General features: G+C 39.7%; 1 protein-coding gene across 6 annotated transcripts in view; it reads right to left on the reverse strand.

The window, feature by feature from the left end:
• The window catches only part of Ccdc30 (coiled-coil domain containing 30), a 103,694-nt gene that overhangs the window by 60,881 nt on the left and 26,098 nt on the right, over positions 1-16,715 (reverse strand). For 2 of the 6 annotated variants that reach the window (XM_070017168.1, XM_070017167.1), the window contains exons 6-7: positions 16,486-16,601; positions 13,963-14,055 (exon numbers count right to left, since the gene is read on the reverse strand). In XM_070017168.1, coding sequence (XP_069873269.1) covers positions 13,963-14,055; positions 16,486-16,601 — 209 coding nt within the window. Of the gene's footprint in view, positions 1-1,057; positions 1,184-2,950; positions 3,048-5,311; positions 5,520-13,962; positions 14,056-16,485; positions 16,602-16,715 lie in introns of those variants that run through there. The other 4 variants (XM_070017169.1, XM_070017165.1, XM_070017164.1 and 1 more) reach the window with 4 other exon arrangements.

Genomic DNA, 16,715 nt, shown 5'->3' on the forward strand with positions numbered 1-16,715 from the left:
TATCAAAGGAGGGAAAAATACTGATCGCAATGGGCAAAAAGGAAAGAAGGTGGGGTGTGGCCTCTCCACACGACAGGAAGCAGGCTGGTGGTGTTCTGTCCCATTTTCCTGAAAATTTCTGTAAGCTCATCATATACTATCCTCTAAACTGGTCACCTTGAGTCCATGAGCTTAGTTCCAGAGGTCTTTCCTCAAAGTTGAGGCTGATTGAGTCTTCTGATAGATCTTTCCAAGGTGACATGACAGGAAGTTTAAAGGAGACAAGCCCTGATGCTACCAACACTGTAACCACCAAACATCTGCTACTTAAAGAACCCCTTGGCTAGTGCTGAGACTCAATTTGAGGAAACAACAGAACTAACCTATTATTACTAGAAATATATATTCTGGGGTGCAAGAGACTGAGCTGCTGGCTGGGAAGGTAGCTCAGTGGTAGAGTGCTTGCCTCGCATGCACGAGGCCCTGGGTTGGATTCCTCAGCACCACATAAACAGAAAAAAGCCAGAAGTGGCGCTGCGGCTCAAAGAGCTAAGGGACAGCACCCAGGCGCAGAGTTCAAGCCCCACCACCAAAAAAAAGAAAGAAAAAAAAAAGGGACTGAGCTGTATGTCCTAAAAATTCCTATGTTGAAACCATAGTTCCCTGTATTTGGAGACAAAGGCCAAGAAAGTGATGATAAAAGTCAAATGAAAATTTAAGGATGGCGGAAACTGATAAGTTTGGGGCCTGCATGGAAGAAACGGAAAAACTCCTACTCTTTTCCATCATGAGGACCCAGCAGAAGGTGCCCGCCTGCATGCCTGGAAGAAGCTCTCTCCAGGCACTGTACTGGGCATTGTACTTGCTTGTTCTGGGACTTCTCAGCCTTTAGAATGGCAAGGAAATGAATCCCTGTTGGTTAAGCCACTCCTTTTGTGATGTTTGCTTATAATACCCAAATAATTTGGTTACAGTTAGCCCAAACTAGGATACACAGTTATATTTTAAAATTAAATGATAGTATACAATTCCTAAACTAGGAAAGCAGGATGAAAACGACATCTAGAGATGGCAATACCTCACTATCAACTTCCAAAGCCTTCTGTATAGAAATAAAACTGGTTATCAGTTGCTCTCTCTTCTCTCTCTCTTCTGATAAATCATTTTCAAATATTTCAATATTTTCTTGGCTCATTTTCAATATCTGTAAAAATCATTTTACAAAATTCATTTTACATACAATAGCAGCCTTTCCCATAAGTTTTCATATTAATAATTCTAAAATCATGTGGGAGATACATAAATAGGAAAATGAGTTGTGTCACATTTTCTCCAACCTGTTTATACAAATGTAACATGTAGCAATATTTATCCTCTTATCCTATATTTATCCCCTATAGCTATTATGATAGGAACCAAACATGATTCTGAAAGTATTTTTATAAATTTTAAGCAATTTTCAAATGCAAGGTACTAGATGAAATATCCCAAAGTAACTGATGCTGCTAACTGGAACAGTAATGGTAGTGGCCCCTATTTATTGAAAGCTCATTGCATATCAGAGCCTATGGTAAATATTTGGCATGAATCATCCTACTTTGCTTTCCTAGGACTCCATGAGTGTGCCCAATCTTTTTCAGAGGAGATAGATGAGGCTCAGCTATGTTAAGTAACATGTTAGAAAATCTGCTCAAGGTCATACTGGTAGCATTGGCATTCAAACCCAAACTAAAAAGCAATTCCTTTAACTATCTACTCAACTCATTTTGTCAAAGTGCATTTTCTCTTGGGTATAGAAGCCTATGATGCAATAGGATTGAACTCCAAATGTACCTTAGTGAACACAGAGTGAGACTCAAGCCAGTTATCTTGAGACAGTGATCTCTACTGAAGGAATTCACCTGTCATGTGCATACATGCACATTTGCCCGAGCTAGGTGGGAAGCAGCAGGAGAGCCACAAACCTATACTCACACCCAGGAAGCAAGAAGTGGTAGGCTCCACCACTTCTGTTTCTTAGCTTCAGTTTCCTCTTCTGAAAAGTAGGGAGAACGATGCTTGGGCATACTTGGACCATGAGCTCATAGAAAATGCTCTGGAAATGGCAGATTAGGTTATTCTTGGATGGTTCGGAATTCTTACTTTTCATTTTTGTGTCAGTAGTAGGGCTTGAACTCAGAGCCCTGTACATCTCATTCTCCAGCCCCAACAGCTAGTATTCTACTATGTGAGCTATGCCTCTTCTTCCAACTTTTCACTGGTTGATTTGACACGAGCCTCTTGGATTTGTCTGGCTCTGAACCATGATCCTTGGATCTCAGCCTCCTGAGTAGCTAGGATTATAGGTAGGAGCCATCAGCAGTTGGCCATATTTATTCTCCAGTGAGGAAATAGCTTTAAAAGCATCTCTTTGAGATTTCAATGCACTAGTTTATTCTACAAATATTTCTTTTCTTTCTCTCTTTCTCTTTATTTTCTCTTTAATTTAAATTTTATTATTATAAATGCGATGTGCAGAGGGGTTAGTTACATAAGTCAGGTAATGAGTACATTTCTTTTTAAGCAATGTCACTCCTCCCCCCTTTCTTCTTTTCTTTTCTTTTCCTTCTCCCTCCCTCCCTCCCTCCCTTCCTGGGCTGGAACTCAGTTTTCTTAAGATCAGAACATTACCACTTAAGCTTTGCCTCCAGTTCTGATGTCTTGCTGGATAATTGGAGATAAGAGACTCACAGATTTGTCAGCCTCTGGGGTAGCTAGGATTACAGGCATGAGCCACCAGGACCCAGCTATCCTACATCTATTTCTAATAGGCTCCTTGTAGGCTGACTTCTCCTGGAAAGTTCTCTGTAACGACTGGTCACAGTCATAGGGAGCAGATTTGCCACACTTACCCATTTGCTTTCTTCTCCTGTTGGACATTTCTAATCCTTATTATCAAATGCATCTGAAGAATTATCATTGGATGTCTTACCTCATTCAGGTCTTGTACTTTAATTGTCTCTTGATCTTTCATAGTTTTATCTTCTGTCTTCCTATATTACTGATAAACCAGGTTCTAAGATGGAAATCTTAATCCAAATAAGTTACTAGTTAAAATACATGTGCATTATTTTTAATTTTTAAAATTTTTGTGCCTGTCCTGAGGCTTGAACTCAGGACCTGGGCCCTGTCCCTGAGTTTCTTTTATTCAAGACTAACACTCTAGCACTTGGGCCATGGCTCTACTTCCAGCTTTTTTGGTGATTAATTGGAGTTAAGAGTCTTCCTGCCCCAGCTAGCTTGCAACTTCAGTCCTCAGATCTCAGCCTTCTTTTTTTTTTTTTTTTTTTTTTTTTTTGTCAGTCGTGGGGCTTGAACTCTGGGCCTGGGCACTGTCCCTCAGCTCTTCAGCTCAAGGCAAGCGCTCTACCACTTGAGCTACAGCGCCACTTCCGCTTTCCTGGTGGTTTATTGGAGATAGGAGTCTCACGGTCTTTCCTGCCCGGGCTGGCTTTGAACCGCGATCCTCAGATCTCAGCCTCCTGAGTAGCTAGGATTACAGGCGTGAGCCACCAGTGCCCGGCTTCTCAGCCTTCTTAGTAGCTAGGATTACAGGTGTGAGCCACTGGCACCTGGCTATATGCATTATTTTTTTTTAATATTTAAAAATAAAATACATTTTTTTTTGCCAGTCATGAGGCTTGAACTCAGGGCCTGGGCACTGTCTCTGAGCTTCTTTTGCTCAAGGCTAGCACACTACCACCTGAGCCACCGCACCACTTCTGACTTTTTTCTGTTTATGTGGTACTGAGGAATTGAACCCAGGGCTTCATGCATGCTAGGCCAGCACTCTACCACTAAGCCACATTTCAAGCCCTAAAGTACATTTCTTAAGCATCCTTTCCTGATGCTACATCCCTGAAATCTCTTCCTACTACTAAGTTTTACTTTGTATCTGTTTGTCTTTGGTATAAGTTACTATATTATGGATTTGAACTTCAGCCACTGTTGGGCATGAGCCAAAGAGAACAAGCATTCCGTTACATAAATACACTGCCGAATCTGGATTGTGTGGAATTGTCAAACTGACTTTACCATCTACCATTCTCATGTTAAATTAAAAAAACACTAAGGGCAAAAACCGAACAGGAAAAGCAGTTTTATGTTTTAAAGAGAGTGAATGCTACTTAAAATAAATCATGCTAAAGCCCAATAATGACTTTTATAATTTCTTCTATCCAGTAACATGGACAAAAAGTCTAATCAGCATTAGTGCTGGTGGCTTAGCTACTCAGAAGCTGAGCACTGGCCTTAAGTAAAAAAGCAAAGGGACAGCACCCAGTCTCTGAATTCATGACCCTGTATTGGCATATACCCCCACAAGGGCACATGTATATGTGCGCACACGCACACACACACACACACACACACACACACACACAGAGTCAACTCAAGGAGATAAATCTACTATCCACTGCTTTTCCCCCTCTGCATGGACAGCAACATTTACCTTGGTGAACATTTTTGCAAACATACATGACCTATTGAGCATTCAAGTCTCTAGGCAAGGGTTTCCCTTTGCTCCACCTGATGCCTCAGTACAATTTTGTAGGGGAAAGAGTTCAACTCTTCAAAACAAAAATACCTTTCTTTTTTTTTTTGTGCTTTCTTGGTCTAAGGATGACATGTACTTAAGAGGGTCTGGTGGCATATTCTCACAATCCTAACTTTCTTTTCAGGAGGAGAGGCAGAGGCAAAAGTTCTGTGGTTCAGGGTGACCTTGGCAAGGCTAGTGATACTCTGTGTCAGAAACAGTAAAAACAAAAGGGCTGGGGGAATAGTTCAAGTAGCACTAGGGGCCCAGGGTTCAATCACTAGTACAAAATAAAGGACATTTATTCTAATTTTTAAAATAATAATTCTTTTTTTTCTGGTTGTGGGGCTTGAACTCAAGGCCTGGGTTCTGCTCCTGAGCTCTTTCACTGAAGGCTAGTGCTCTACCACTTTGAGTCACAGCACTTCTTCTAATTTTTTAATGATTAATTGGAGATAAGAGTCTCATGGGGACTTCTCTGCCTGGGCTGGCTTCGAACTGTGATCCTCAGATCTCAGCCTTCTAAATACTAGGCTTACAGACATGAGCCAACAGCACCCAGCTAAAATAATATTTCTAAATTATTATTTGAAATTATAATCTATACTTAATGTAAACTTGTATACTTATTTATACATTTTAGTATTATGTTTGAAAAATACTTGAAAGTATTTGAGTATATTATACAAACATATATCTGAAGTCTACCAGCATTTATGGCATATTAAATATATCTATGCATTTGGGCAACTTACGTACTTCACAAGACAGATGACCAAAATTGGGAGCAGAAAAGCACAGGACGGGGGCAGCAAATGCTGTGGAAACCAAGACTTGAGGAGAGAACCTGGCTAGCCGGGGAGGGCATCTTACCAGTCAGCCAGTAGTATGCAAAAGGAAGCTGAACACTGGTTAGCAAGTCCCCTCCTTTGCATAAGGCAGCCAACGGCTCTGGAGGAACCGTTTAACTGCTCAGAATGCTCCTCTTTCAATGTTCTCTCTGAAAGGCGGTGTGTGGGGGTGTTACTTCATGCTCTGAACGGATTGCACCTTTTGGCACTATGTGACATTTCACTGCTGTCAAATCTATGATATAGTCACATGAGATGATGAAGGCCAGCCCTGAAGAGAGGAAACAGTGCCTGCTCATCACCTCTAGGAGGAAGCCATCAATGTGCACAGCCTCTTGAGTTATAATAAATCCCCCTGTAAAGCTTTACTAGAGGTGGTGTTGCATTGAAAATGGGCTCTTGGGTAAGGTAAGCCTGACCAATTCTTGTCTGACTTACATTAGCCCAGTTCCCTTCAGCGATCACAAACAAATGGGAGTGCTCAGCTTCCCTGGAGCAGGGCAGGGCGCTTACAGAGAGGGCATGGGTAGTGATTATGGTAAGTGATAGATGCTCAGGATTGTGGCTATCATTCCTGATGGCTACCTCACATCTTAAAAAATACATTCTTTGAGAACCTGCATACCAGCAGCCAGCACTACCATGTCTTTAGTGACAAATCTGTCATATTTTGAGGAGTTAGCTCAGAGTTCTGATTTTCCACACTGTTTTTCCTTGTCAAGCTAGAAGACTACCTTTCCCTTTCATTTTCAAGGGAATTCTTGTGGGGAGACCTGCTAGTGTTTCCTGATTGGAGACATCTCTGATGGGTGTGGGGGTGGGAGATCCAGAGCTGTGCTCAAAGAACATGGCTGGCCAGGAATCACAGTGGAAACCATGATGGTGAAGACATGGGTTTTGCCGTCAGGCTGAGATTTGACATTGGGGCTTTCACATTAATAAATTGTGATGTTGGTTCTCAAGTATACCAGGGGAACAGAATTTCTGCTGACATGAATTATGTCAAGCCTTTATCAATCATTATAGCATTGTGGACAAGCAAATGATTAGTTTCCATCTGTATTTGACAGGGTTTCTCTAGAGAATCAGAAACTGTAAGAGTGATTCTGTGTGTGTACATGCACACATAGGCACTTTTGGAAAAGACGCATGAGGAACTGGCTCATTCAATTATGGAGGCTGAGAGGCCCCAAATCTGCCATGTGGAAGTGGGAGACTTGGGAAAGCTGTGGAATAGCTCTAGTCCAAGTCTAAAGGTTGAGAAAGAGAAGAACTAAAGGCATTCGTTATAACTAAAGTCCAAAGGCCTAAGGACTAGAGAGCCAGGGGTTCTAGAACATCTGAGTCTGCAGACCTAAGAGATCCAAGAGCACTGGTAGATGTCCCAAGCTGAGGGCAGCAGAAAACACATATCTCAAGCTGCCAGACAGATGAGGGGGAGAGGGAGAGAGAAGGAGAGAAAAAGAGAAAGTGTGTGTGAGAGAGAATGTTCTTCCACAGTTTTATTCACTGTGTATGCCAGCATTCTATACTTTCTCCAGTCTCCTGACTCAAATGCCAACCCCTTTTGGAAACACCCTCAGACACATGTAAGAAAGAATGTTTAAGCAGGTATCTAGACAGCTATTGCCCAATCAAGTTGACATATAAATTAACCATCACACCATCTTTTTAAATCCCTTTGCAGGAAACAGAAAATATAGTCAATGATGAAGAAAGGAGGCATCCCCATCTAAACATTGAAGATATTCGTGGTGGAGTGGGGATGGCAGGGTATGAGGTGACAATTTGAAAACGTGCAAGCTCAAGGAAAAGATTGTGTGTCTTTTCCACCTGCCTACAGTGTCAGATGACTTTATTCCTCCCCTGAGAACAGTCCCTTAGTTAATAGTTATCAATAATACCATTATGGGACTGCCAGGCATACTTAAGGAAACTTGAGGAAACTTGAGGATTTTCCTTTGTAAGAGAGCTTTGTCAGTTAAAAAAATCTATTTCTAAATGCCTTCAGGAAATAACTTTAAAAGGACATTTCACTGAAGTTGGTTACTCTTCATTAGTAATTTTTTTTCTAGTTTCAAAGGTCTCTGCTTGTTCACAACTCTGAAGAGGAGAAGCATTTTCCTGCAATGTTCCTCATTAGTCCTTTATCTGGCTCCATGAGGGATGAGGTGGGGAAAAGGCATCTCGAGAGTTGGACTCAGGCTTTATTTTATAACCTTAGAAATCTTTATTTTAAGTCTTGAGCAAAGGCAAAGAAAACTGGTTACATCACAGCCTAGAGGATTGAAATTAGACATAGAAAAAAAGAGAAAATTTTGATACTTAGTGTTAAACATTAAGGAAAAATGTGGCATCTTTTAAAATAGGATGCTCACTGATTCAGGAAAGCACAGATAGCATCAATCCTAGGGGAAAATAGGTTAACTAGACTTTCTCCAAGTGCCTTCTCCTATCTCATGAATTTCCAAATAGAGTATACTCGGACAACTTCCTTGGAGGAAGTACTTGCAATACCCTTCCTAGCATCCTCCAATGAATACATGGACAAGGTGGGAACATTGAGTATTGGCCATTTCTGCCCAATGTAGACTTCTTCTCAGGCTTTTGCTATGCCAAAACTTCCTGTTGGGCTGGGTATCAATGGCTCATGCCTATAATTCTGGTAACTCAGGAGGCTGAGTTCTGAGGATCACAGTTTAAAAATAGCCCAGGCAGGAAAGTCTATGAGACTCTTATCTCCAATTAACAACCAAAAAGCTGAAGTAGAGCTATGCTCTCAAGTGGTACAGTGCTAGCCTTGAGCAAAAATGCTCAAAGACAGTGCCCAGATCCTGAGTTCAAGCCCCAGGATTGGCACAAAAACCAAAACCAAAACAAACAAAACCAAAAAAACCCTCCTGTTGGGCTGGCTGAGACTTTCCAACAGGTATACCAAAGTCTTAGGTTCTTTCTGTCCAACCTTCTTTTATTCTCCTTCCTCTTTCTCAGATGTCAGATTTACATGGAGATCTCAGGGCTTTTCCTCTGACCCCACGCCTGCTTTTTATTTGTCCTAAAAAAAATGTTACCTCGATAACTCTCTTGTAATTCTAAGTTCATCTAGGGGCCTTCTTTCCTATGGATGATGGCTAATCACTGGTCCCCCTCATAGACAAAAGAAAGTGATGATATGAGAAGTCAAAGAATTTAAGCCATGTTCACATAGTGAAGTCTTTGGGAAAATACTCTTCTGGCAGACAAATGATCAGAGCAACTGAACCTCTCCTGTGCCCCAATCAATTTGTTCTGGACTTCACTGCCACATGAAAGTGGAGCAAATGGGGTGAAAAGATCAGATACCACACACATATACACTGTCCCAAACACCATAAGAATATCATTATTGTTTCCTCAATGTCAGAAGGAAGAAGAATCAAAGAATGAGATTTGCATGAGAGATTATTTCTTTATTTTATTTTATTTTTTAAGGTATGGGAGTTTGAGCACAAGGCTTTATGCTACTTAGCTTGTTGGCTGCTTTTTGCTAGTTATGTTGTAAATGGAGTCGAGAGAACTTTCCTGGGCTCTGATCCTCCTCCTTGTGCTTCCCCACACCATTGGGGATGACAGACATGTACCACTGTTCCAAGGCATTGGTTGAGATCCAATCTTCAAACTTAGGCCTAAGCTGGCCTCAAGCTCAATTTCCAATCTCAACTTCCCAAGTAGCTAGGTTTACAGGTATGTTAAGGGGACCATACCTGACCTATCCAGGGACAAATCAATTTGAGACAAGAACATTTTTATACTTTATAAGTCACTACTTGCATAATTATACAGCCAACTTTCAAATTGTTTTTTATCTAATGTATATAGTTAAGTGTGATTAAAGCCTCTGAAGAAAACTGCATTGAAGGATATACATATATACATATGTATCCATATATATCCATTCTTATACATATATGAATGCACATTTACATGTATCTGTTAATTCTGGTATATTTATTAAAGAAAAAATTTAAAATCACTGATTTCAAATGCTCTATAAAGCCTAAAGAATCATTCCCTCTGTTTTAGAAGAACTAACCTTGGAGATCTATATATGAAAGACAATTTCATTATTTACTAGGAACACCCAGGAAAGAGCTAAAAGCAAGAAAAGCTAGGAAAAAGCGATCAGTTAGTTGGGAACCAAACACAGTGTCTGGGATATCATTCCTATTATGTGAGTAAGCTAGGATAAGGGATTGCAAGGGATTAAAATAAAAAAACAAAGCACTTGATGGCTCATACCTGTAATCCTAGCTACTTGGGAGGTGAGATCTGAGGATAGCAGTTCAAAGCCAGCCAGGGCAGGAAAGTCTGTGAGACTCTTCTCTCCAATAAACCACCAGAAAATCAAAATGGCACTGTGGCTCAAGTGGTAGAGCACTCACCTTGAGCTGAAGAGCTAAGGGACAGTGCCCAGGCCCAGAGTTCAAGCCCATGACTGACAAAAACAAAAACCACTTGAAATACAGTAACAACAACAAAAAAATAGGCAGGGGGCCTTGAAAAACAGGCTAGAGAAAAGGAAATAGAGGCCAGGATGGGTAATGGTGAGGAGAAATCTCATCTTTGGGAGGGAAAACAAACTTCTCAGCAAACACAAATCAAAATAATATTGAGCCAGGTGCTGGTGGCTTATCCTGCAGTCACAGCAACTTAAGACACTGAGATCTGAAGATCATGGTTTGAAGCCAGCCTGTTGAGTCTCTGGGAGACTCATATACAATTAACCAACAAAAAGCAGGAAGTGGAGGTCTGGCTCAAGTGACAGAGTACCAGCCTTGAGCAAAAAAAAGCCAAACAATGGTACTTGGCCTTGAATTCAAGCCCCAGTACTGGCACATACATACACAAAATATTAAAATAACTACTTCATACTCCCTAGGATAACTATGGTAAGAAACTGACAACAAGTGTTAGTACTGATGTGGAGACGTTGGAACTCTTGAACACTGTAAAAAAATAAGATTGTAAAATGTCCATCTGTACTGGAAAACAAAAGTTTAAATATAGAAGCGGGACATGGTAGCACACATCTATAATCTCCACACCTGGAAAGCTTGAGGGACAAGGATTGAGTCCAGCTTGGCTACAAAGTGAGAACTGGTCTCAAGAAATCAAACACCCAAAACAAAAAAGGTTAAATGTAGATATGATACTGAAATTCTCCTAAGTATATTCTCCAGTATATTTTCTTACATAAAATCTGTGACTACATAAAAGTTTGTAAATGCTATTTACAGTAACATTATCCATAATAACATATTAAGCCACTAAATGTTCAACTTATGAATTACTAAAAAATGTGATATATATATATATACCTAAAGTGAAATATTTTCTATGTAAAAGGAAAATGCTACAATGTGGGTGAACCTGGAAAACACTAGGTTAAATGAGATGAGCCCAATACAAAAGCTCGTGTGTGTGTGTGTGTGTGTGTGTGTGTGTGTGTGTGTGTGTGTGTGTGTGTGTGTGTGTGTGTGTGTCTTGCTGTGGATTGAACCCAGGGCCTTGCTGATATTAGGCAAGTACTTTACTATTGAACTATACTTTCAACTCCCCCAAAAGGCTATATTTTGTATGATTTGTATTTATATTAAATGTATAGGGTAAGGGCTGGGAAGTTGGCTCAGTGGTAGAGTGCTTGTCTTGCATGCATGAGGCCCTGGGTTTGGTTAATCAGCACCACATAAGCAGAAAAAAAAGCCAGAAGTGGTGCTGTGGCTCAAGTGGTAGGGTGCTAGCCTTGAGCTGAAGAGATGAGGGACAGCGCCCAGGTCTAGAGTTTGGGTCCCATGACTGACAAAACAAAAACAAAACAAAAAACCATATAGGGTAAGTAAAGTCATAGAGACAAATTACCTTAACGGTTGCCTGGATCTGGGGGGAGAGAATATGGAATGACTGCTGCTGTTGCTACTACTAGTAGAGTTTTCTCTTGGGGTAATAAAAACCTTCAGAATTAGATATTGGTTATAGTTGCACAAGTTTCTGAATATACCAAACACCAGTACATTTTTTTTGGGGGGGGGTCTGGTTGTGGGGCCTGAACTCTGAGCCTGGGTGCTGTCCCTCAGCTCTTCAGCTCAAGGCTAGCGCTCTACCACTTGAGCCACAGCACCACCTCCAGCTTTTTTCTTTTTGCTTATGTGGTGCTGAGGAATCGAACCCAGGGCCTCATGCATGCAAGGCAAGTGCTCTACCACTGAGCCACCTTCCCAGCCCCAGCCCCAGTAAATTTTATACTTTTAAAAGGTGTACAAATGTTATGTGTATAAATTATATACTTATTTTCAGTACTGGAAATTGAAAACAGGGTCTTACCCATGCTAGGCAAGTGCTCCAATACTGAGCTATGGCCATAGTTCAATATATCTCAATTTTTAATTAAATATGTATATGATCTTTGCACTGCAAGATACAAAATACTGATGAGATAAAGAAGATAAAAGGATTCAAGGGAACAGAAAGATATAGGCTCATGGATATATGTTCATGGATCTGAGTATTCATATTGTTAAAATATAACTTCTTAAGTTGATCTGAAGAGTGTACACCATATTATTAAAGTTCTAGCATGCATATAGGTCAGAATTGGTAGTATGATTCTAAAATGTGTATGGAAACACAAAGAACAACTTTGATCAACCTCCCCCAAAGTTGAATTATTCTATTTTCTATTTTTAAGAAATGTTTAAGTTAAATATCCAAAAATGTGGTAGCAACTTCAGAATTGGGTAATAAGCAGAATTTCAATTAGCTACAGGTAATTGTCCTAAAAACAAACATATACATTAATGGAGTAGACACACACAAACTGATTTTTTAAAATAAAAAAGTCAATCTAATTCAGTAAGGAAATAGCTATCTTTCACCAATGGTTCTGGAATAACCAGATGCACATTAGGAAACTAAAATTACCCTCATCTCATAATATATACAAAATGAGCATCAATAGATCATAAATCTTAGGGGTAGGAATGTTGCTTAGTGGTAGAGTGCTTGCCTAGCATGCATGAAGCCCTGGGTTCAATTCCTCAGCACCACATTAACAGAAAAAGCCAGACATGGTGCTATAGCTCAAGCGGTTGAGTGCTAGCCTTGAGCAAATGAAGCTCAGGGACAGTGCTCAGGCCCTGAGTTCAAGCCCTAGGACTGGCAAAAAGAAAATAGATAATAAAATCTCAATATAGAACCTAAAACTATAAAATCTTTAGAACAAAGGGTAGGAAATATATTTTGAGACAGACAAAGATATGGAAATAAAACTAAAATCTTTAGAACAAAGGGTAAGAAACATATTTTGAGACTTTAAAGCAAAGATAATGCAAATAGATATTTTATATATTATTATAAAATTATAGAAGAAAATGATGAATTGGCCTGCAGCAATTCTTTTTAACTTCTGCCTTTCATAAAATCTTGTTAAGAAAATAAAAATACCTAGTATAGATTGGGAGAAAATATTTACAATACACACATCTCATAAAATTCAAATGCATAAATACATAAAATTCAAGATACATAAAGAACTCCTACAACTCAATATAAAGAACACATAGAGGGGCTGGGAAGGTGGCTCAGTGGTAGAGTGCTTGCCTTGCATGCACGAGGCCTTGGGTTTGATTCCTCAGCACCACATAAACAGAAAAAGCTGGAAGTGACGCTGTGGCTCAAGTGGTAGAGCGCTAACCTTGAGGTGAAAAGCGGAGGGACAGCGCCCAGGCCCAGAGTTCAGGCCCCATGACCTACCAAAACCAAACCAAACCAAAACAACACATAGGACCCCATTAAAATGAGGCAACAATTTGAACTCATGATTTGCAACAGAATATATACAAGTGGACAATGGGTACATAAAAATTATCCATTGTTATTAGACAACTTTTAAAGGCAATTAAAACCACACCATAACATAGGCACTAGGAGCACATTGGCACTTGCTTTCATTTCCTTATGCTTGATTACTTTTGCTACCATTTCAGAGGCTGATCATAAAGAGGGAAACCATGTGTTGTATACACTAGAGCCTACATCTTACTAGGTTTTTTTTTTTTTTGTAGTAATTTATTCAGTGAAGTTTGAGCTACTCCTAGCTTCACCATTGGTTGACTCCATAAACCCACCATTGATCATCTAAGTGCTTGGACTAGTTGTTTCTTTATGATTCTTTTTTTTATTTCTTTAAAGAAATAATCCAAGGCTAGGGGTATAGCTCAAGTGATAGAAGGCTCCTGCATAGCAAGCATAAGGCCCTGAGTTCAATCTCAATGACCATCAAAACAAAGAAACAATCCACTTAATTACCTTCACATTAATTATTCTCTTGGAGGAAGAACTGAACAGAAATATATCCTCTATATTTGTTCTTCCAATCTAATTGGTTGAGTTTTTTGGGGAAAAAACCAGCCGAGTAAGAAGATAGTAACAAATGATTAATTTGTTAATAATTTAATTTATTGCTCTAATAAATGTTGAAAGTGTAAATGACTTAACATGTTATGCATCAGAACTTTAAAATACCTGCATTCTCTGTTCATCACCCATTGTTTTTCCAGGGCTTCTAAGTTGCTTATACTTTGGAGATTCACACATCTCACTTTTAAGTTTTTCAACCTTAAATAGAAAAGCAAAAATCAGTCAGACATCTCAATTCTTGTTTGACTACAGTATTGCTTTATTTAAAAAAATTATATAAATGACATGCAAATACATTCTCCATAAAACTTCAACAAAACATAGGCATATAGAAAAAAAGGTAGACCAGATAGCTCATGCCTGAAATCCTAGCTATGCAGGAGGCTGAGATCTAAGGATCTCAGTTCAAAGCCAGCCCAGGCAGGAATATCCATGAGACTCTTAGCTCCAATAAACCACCAGAAAAACTGGAAGTGGCTCTGTGGTTCAAGTGGTAGAGCGCTTGCCTTGAGCTGAAAAGCTGAGGAATAGTGCCTAGGCCCAGAGTTCAAACCCCATGACAGAAGAAGAAGAAGAGAGGAGGAGGAGGAGGAGGAGGAGGAGGAGGAGGAGGAGGAGGAGGAGGAAGAAGAAGAAGAAGAAAAAAAAAGAAAGAGCCGGGCGCTGGTGGCTCACGCCTGTAATCCTAGCTACTCAGGAGGCTGAGATCTGAGGATCGCGGTTCAAAGCCAGCCTGGGCAGGAGAGACCGTGAGACTCCTATCTCCAATAAACCACCAGAAAACTGGAAGTGGCGCTGTAGCTCAAGTGGTAGAGCGCTTGCCTTGAGCTGAAGAGCTGAGGGACAGCGCCCAGGCCCAGAGTTCAAGTCCCACGACCGACAAAAAAAAAAAGAAAGAAAGAAAGGTAACATTTCCTTCATATCACAATTCTTCTTTTTCCATAACTGACAGTTGTTGAAATGTGCCCTGCTGGAGCTGTTTCATGTGTGTGCTTATGTGTGCATATGTACATACACACACTTTTACATTTATATTAAACATATAAATATACTTGTAAGTATTCTATACATAAACCTATAGTGATTAAGGTAATCCAGGAAAATCTCTATTTGTTTATTCCTTTTGATGATTACATTTTTATTTTGGTTGATTGTGGGGCTTGATCTCAGGGCTTGGGCACTGTCCCTCTTTGTGCTCAAGGCTAGCGCTCTACCACTTGAGCCACAGTCCCATTTCTGATTTTTGAGTGGTTAATTGGAGATAAAAATGTCACAAGGACGTTTCTGCCTGGGCTGGCTTTGAACCGAGATCCTCAGATCTCAGTCTTCTGAGTAGCTAGGATTATGGATTATAGGTGAGCCACTGGCCCCTGGCTGATGATTACATTTTTTTACTGTTACAAAACACACATAACATAAAATGTATTATGTTAATAATTGTAACTATTCAATGGCAGTAAGAACACTCAGACTGTTGTATACTATTCACCCATGTTGAGAGCTCTTTTTCCTCATTGCACTGAAAGGCTACACATATTACATAATAACTCCCATCATGCCTTCTCCTTGCTCCCTGGAAACTGTCATTCTACTTTCTGTTTCTATGATTTTCATATAAGTAGAATCCCAGGGATTGGGGTGAAGCTCAAGGGGTAGAGCACTTGATAAGTGAGTGTGTAGGCTCTGGGTTCAATCCCCACTGCCAAAACCAAAAAAGTTCAATTGTACACTGTTTCCTTTTGTAATTGGCTTATTTCATTTAGAACAATCTCTTCACAGCTTACTCATGTTATAGCATAAGTCAGAAATTCATTTCTAAGACTGGTAATATCCCATTGTATGTATATACCACACTTTTCTATTCATTTGACAATGGACACTTGAGTTACTTCATCTTGTGGCTATTGTAAATAACGTTGCTTAGAACACGAGTGTACAACAGTATGCTTGAGTCCCTGCTTTCAATTAATTTAGTGTATGAAACCACAAGTAGAATGATCAAATTACATGGTAATTCCACACTGACTTTTCTGGAGAATTTCAGTTCTGTTTCAATAGTGACCATGGTACTTGCCCCCACCAACTACAGCAATGTGCAAGGTTCCAAATCTCCTGCATCCTCACCAACATTTATTATTTCCTTGTCTTATTAATCATCATCCTAATTGGGATAGTTACTCATTTTTAAAACAAAATTTCTTGTGCACCTTGTATTATGCCAAACTTTGTGTTAGACAGTAGAGATATGACTGTGGAGTATAAACTCAAGCTGAGGAGACATAATCTATCTGGAACTTAAAAAATACATATTAAAATCAATACATTGCTAACAAATAAATTGCTTGAAAAGAATACAACATAACAATATCATGCTTATCCCAAATAATGTTTTTTCTTGGTACATGTGTTAACTGGAAATTATTACCTAGATTCATACAGTATCAATAATTGTTTAGCATAGGTAGCTCATACATAAAATATAAGCATTGAAAGAATCCATCTAGGTCAAAGCAGGGTACCTATCTGAGATGTAGCTATCAGTATCATCCCTCATTTAGCTGACCAGTATCAAGCTTCTGATAGTTATTGTACATAACAAATAAATCCCAAGAACTAAATGAAACTTACCATTTCTTCCAGCACTTTTTTTTCTGAGTCAAGTGACCGAACACGATTTCTTAGAGCCAGAACTTCCTCATCCAGTCTCTGATTATGTTCTTTTGCTTTCTGTAGGTCAACTGCATCTAAATCAGAGGGATAAACACCATTCACTCATGTAGATCACAGCTGTAGTTGTGAGGCACTAGCTCTAAAAGTTGTCATTTCTAGCCCTCTTGTCAGTCCTACCATGCACAAGT

Source organism: Dipodomys merriami, unplaced genomic scaffold (assembly GCF_024711535.1).
Source record: "Dipodomys merriami isolate MVZ:Mamm:240054 unplaced genomic scaffold, mDipMer1.0.p SCAF_121, whole genome shotgun sequence".
Lineage (NCBI taxonomy): Eukaryota > Metazoa > Chordata > Mammalia > Rodentia > Heteromyidae > Dipodomys > Dipodomys merriami.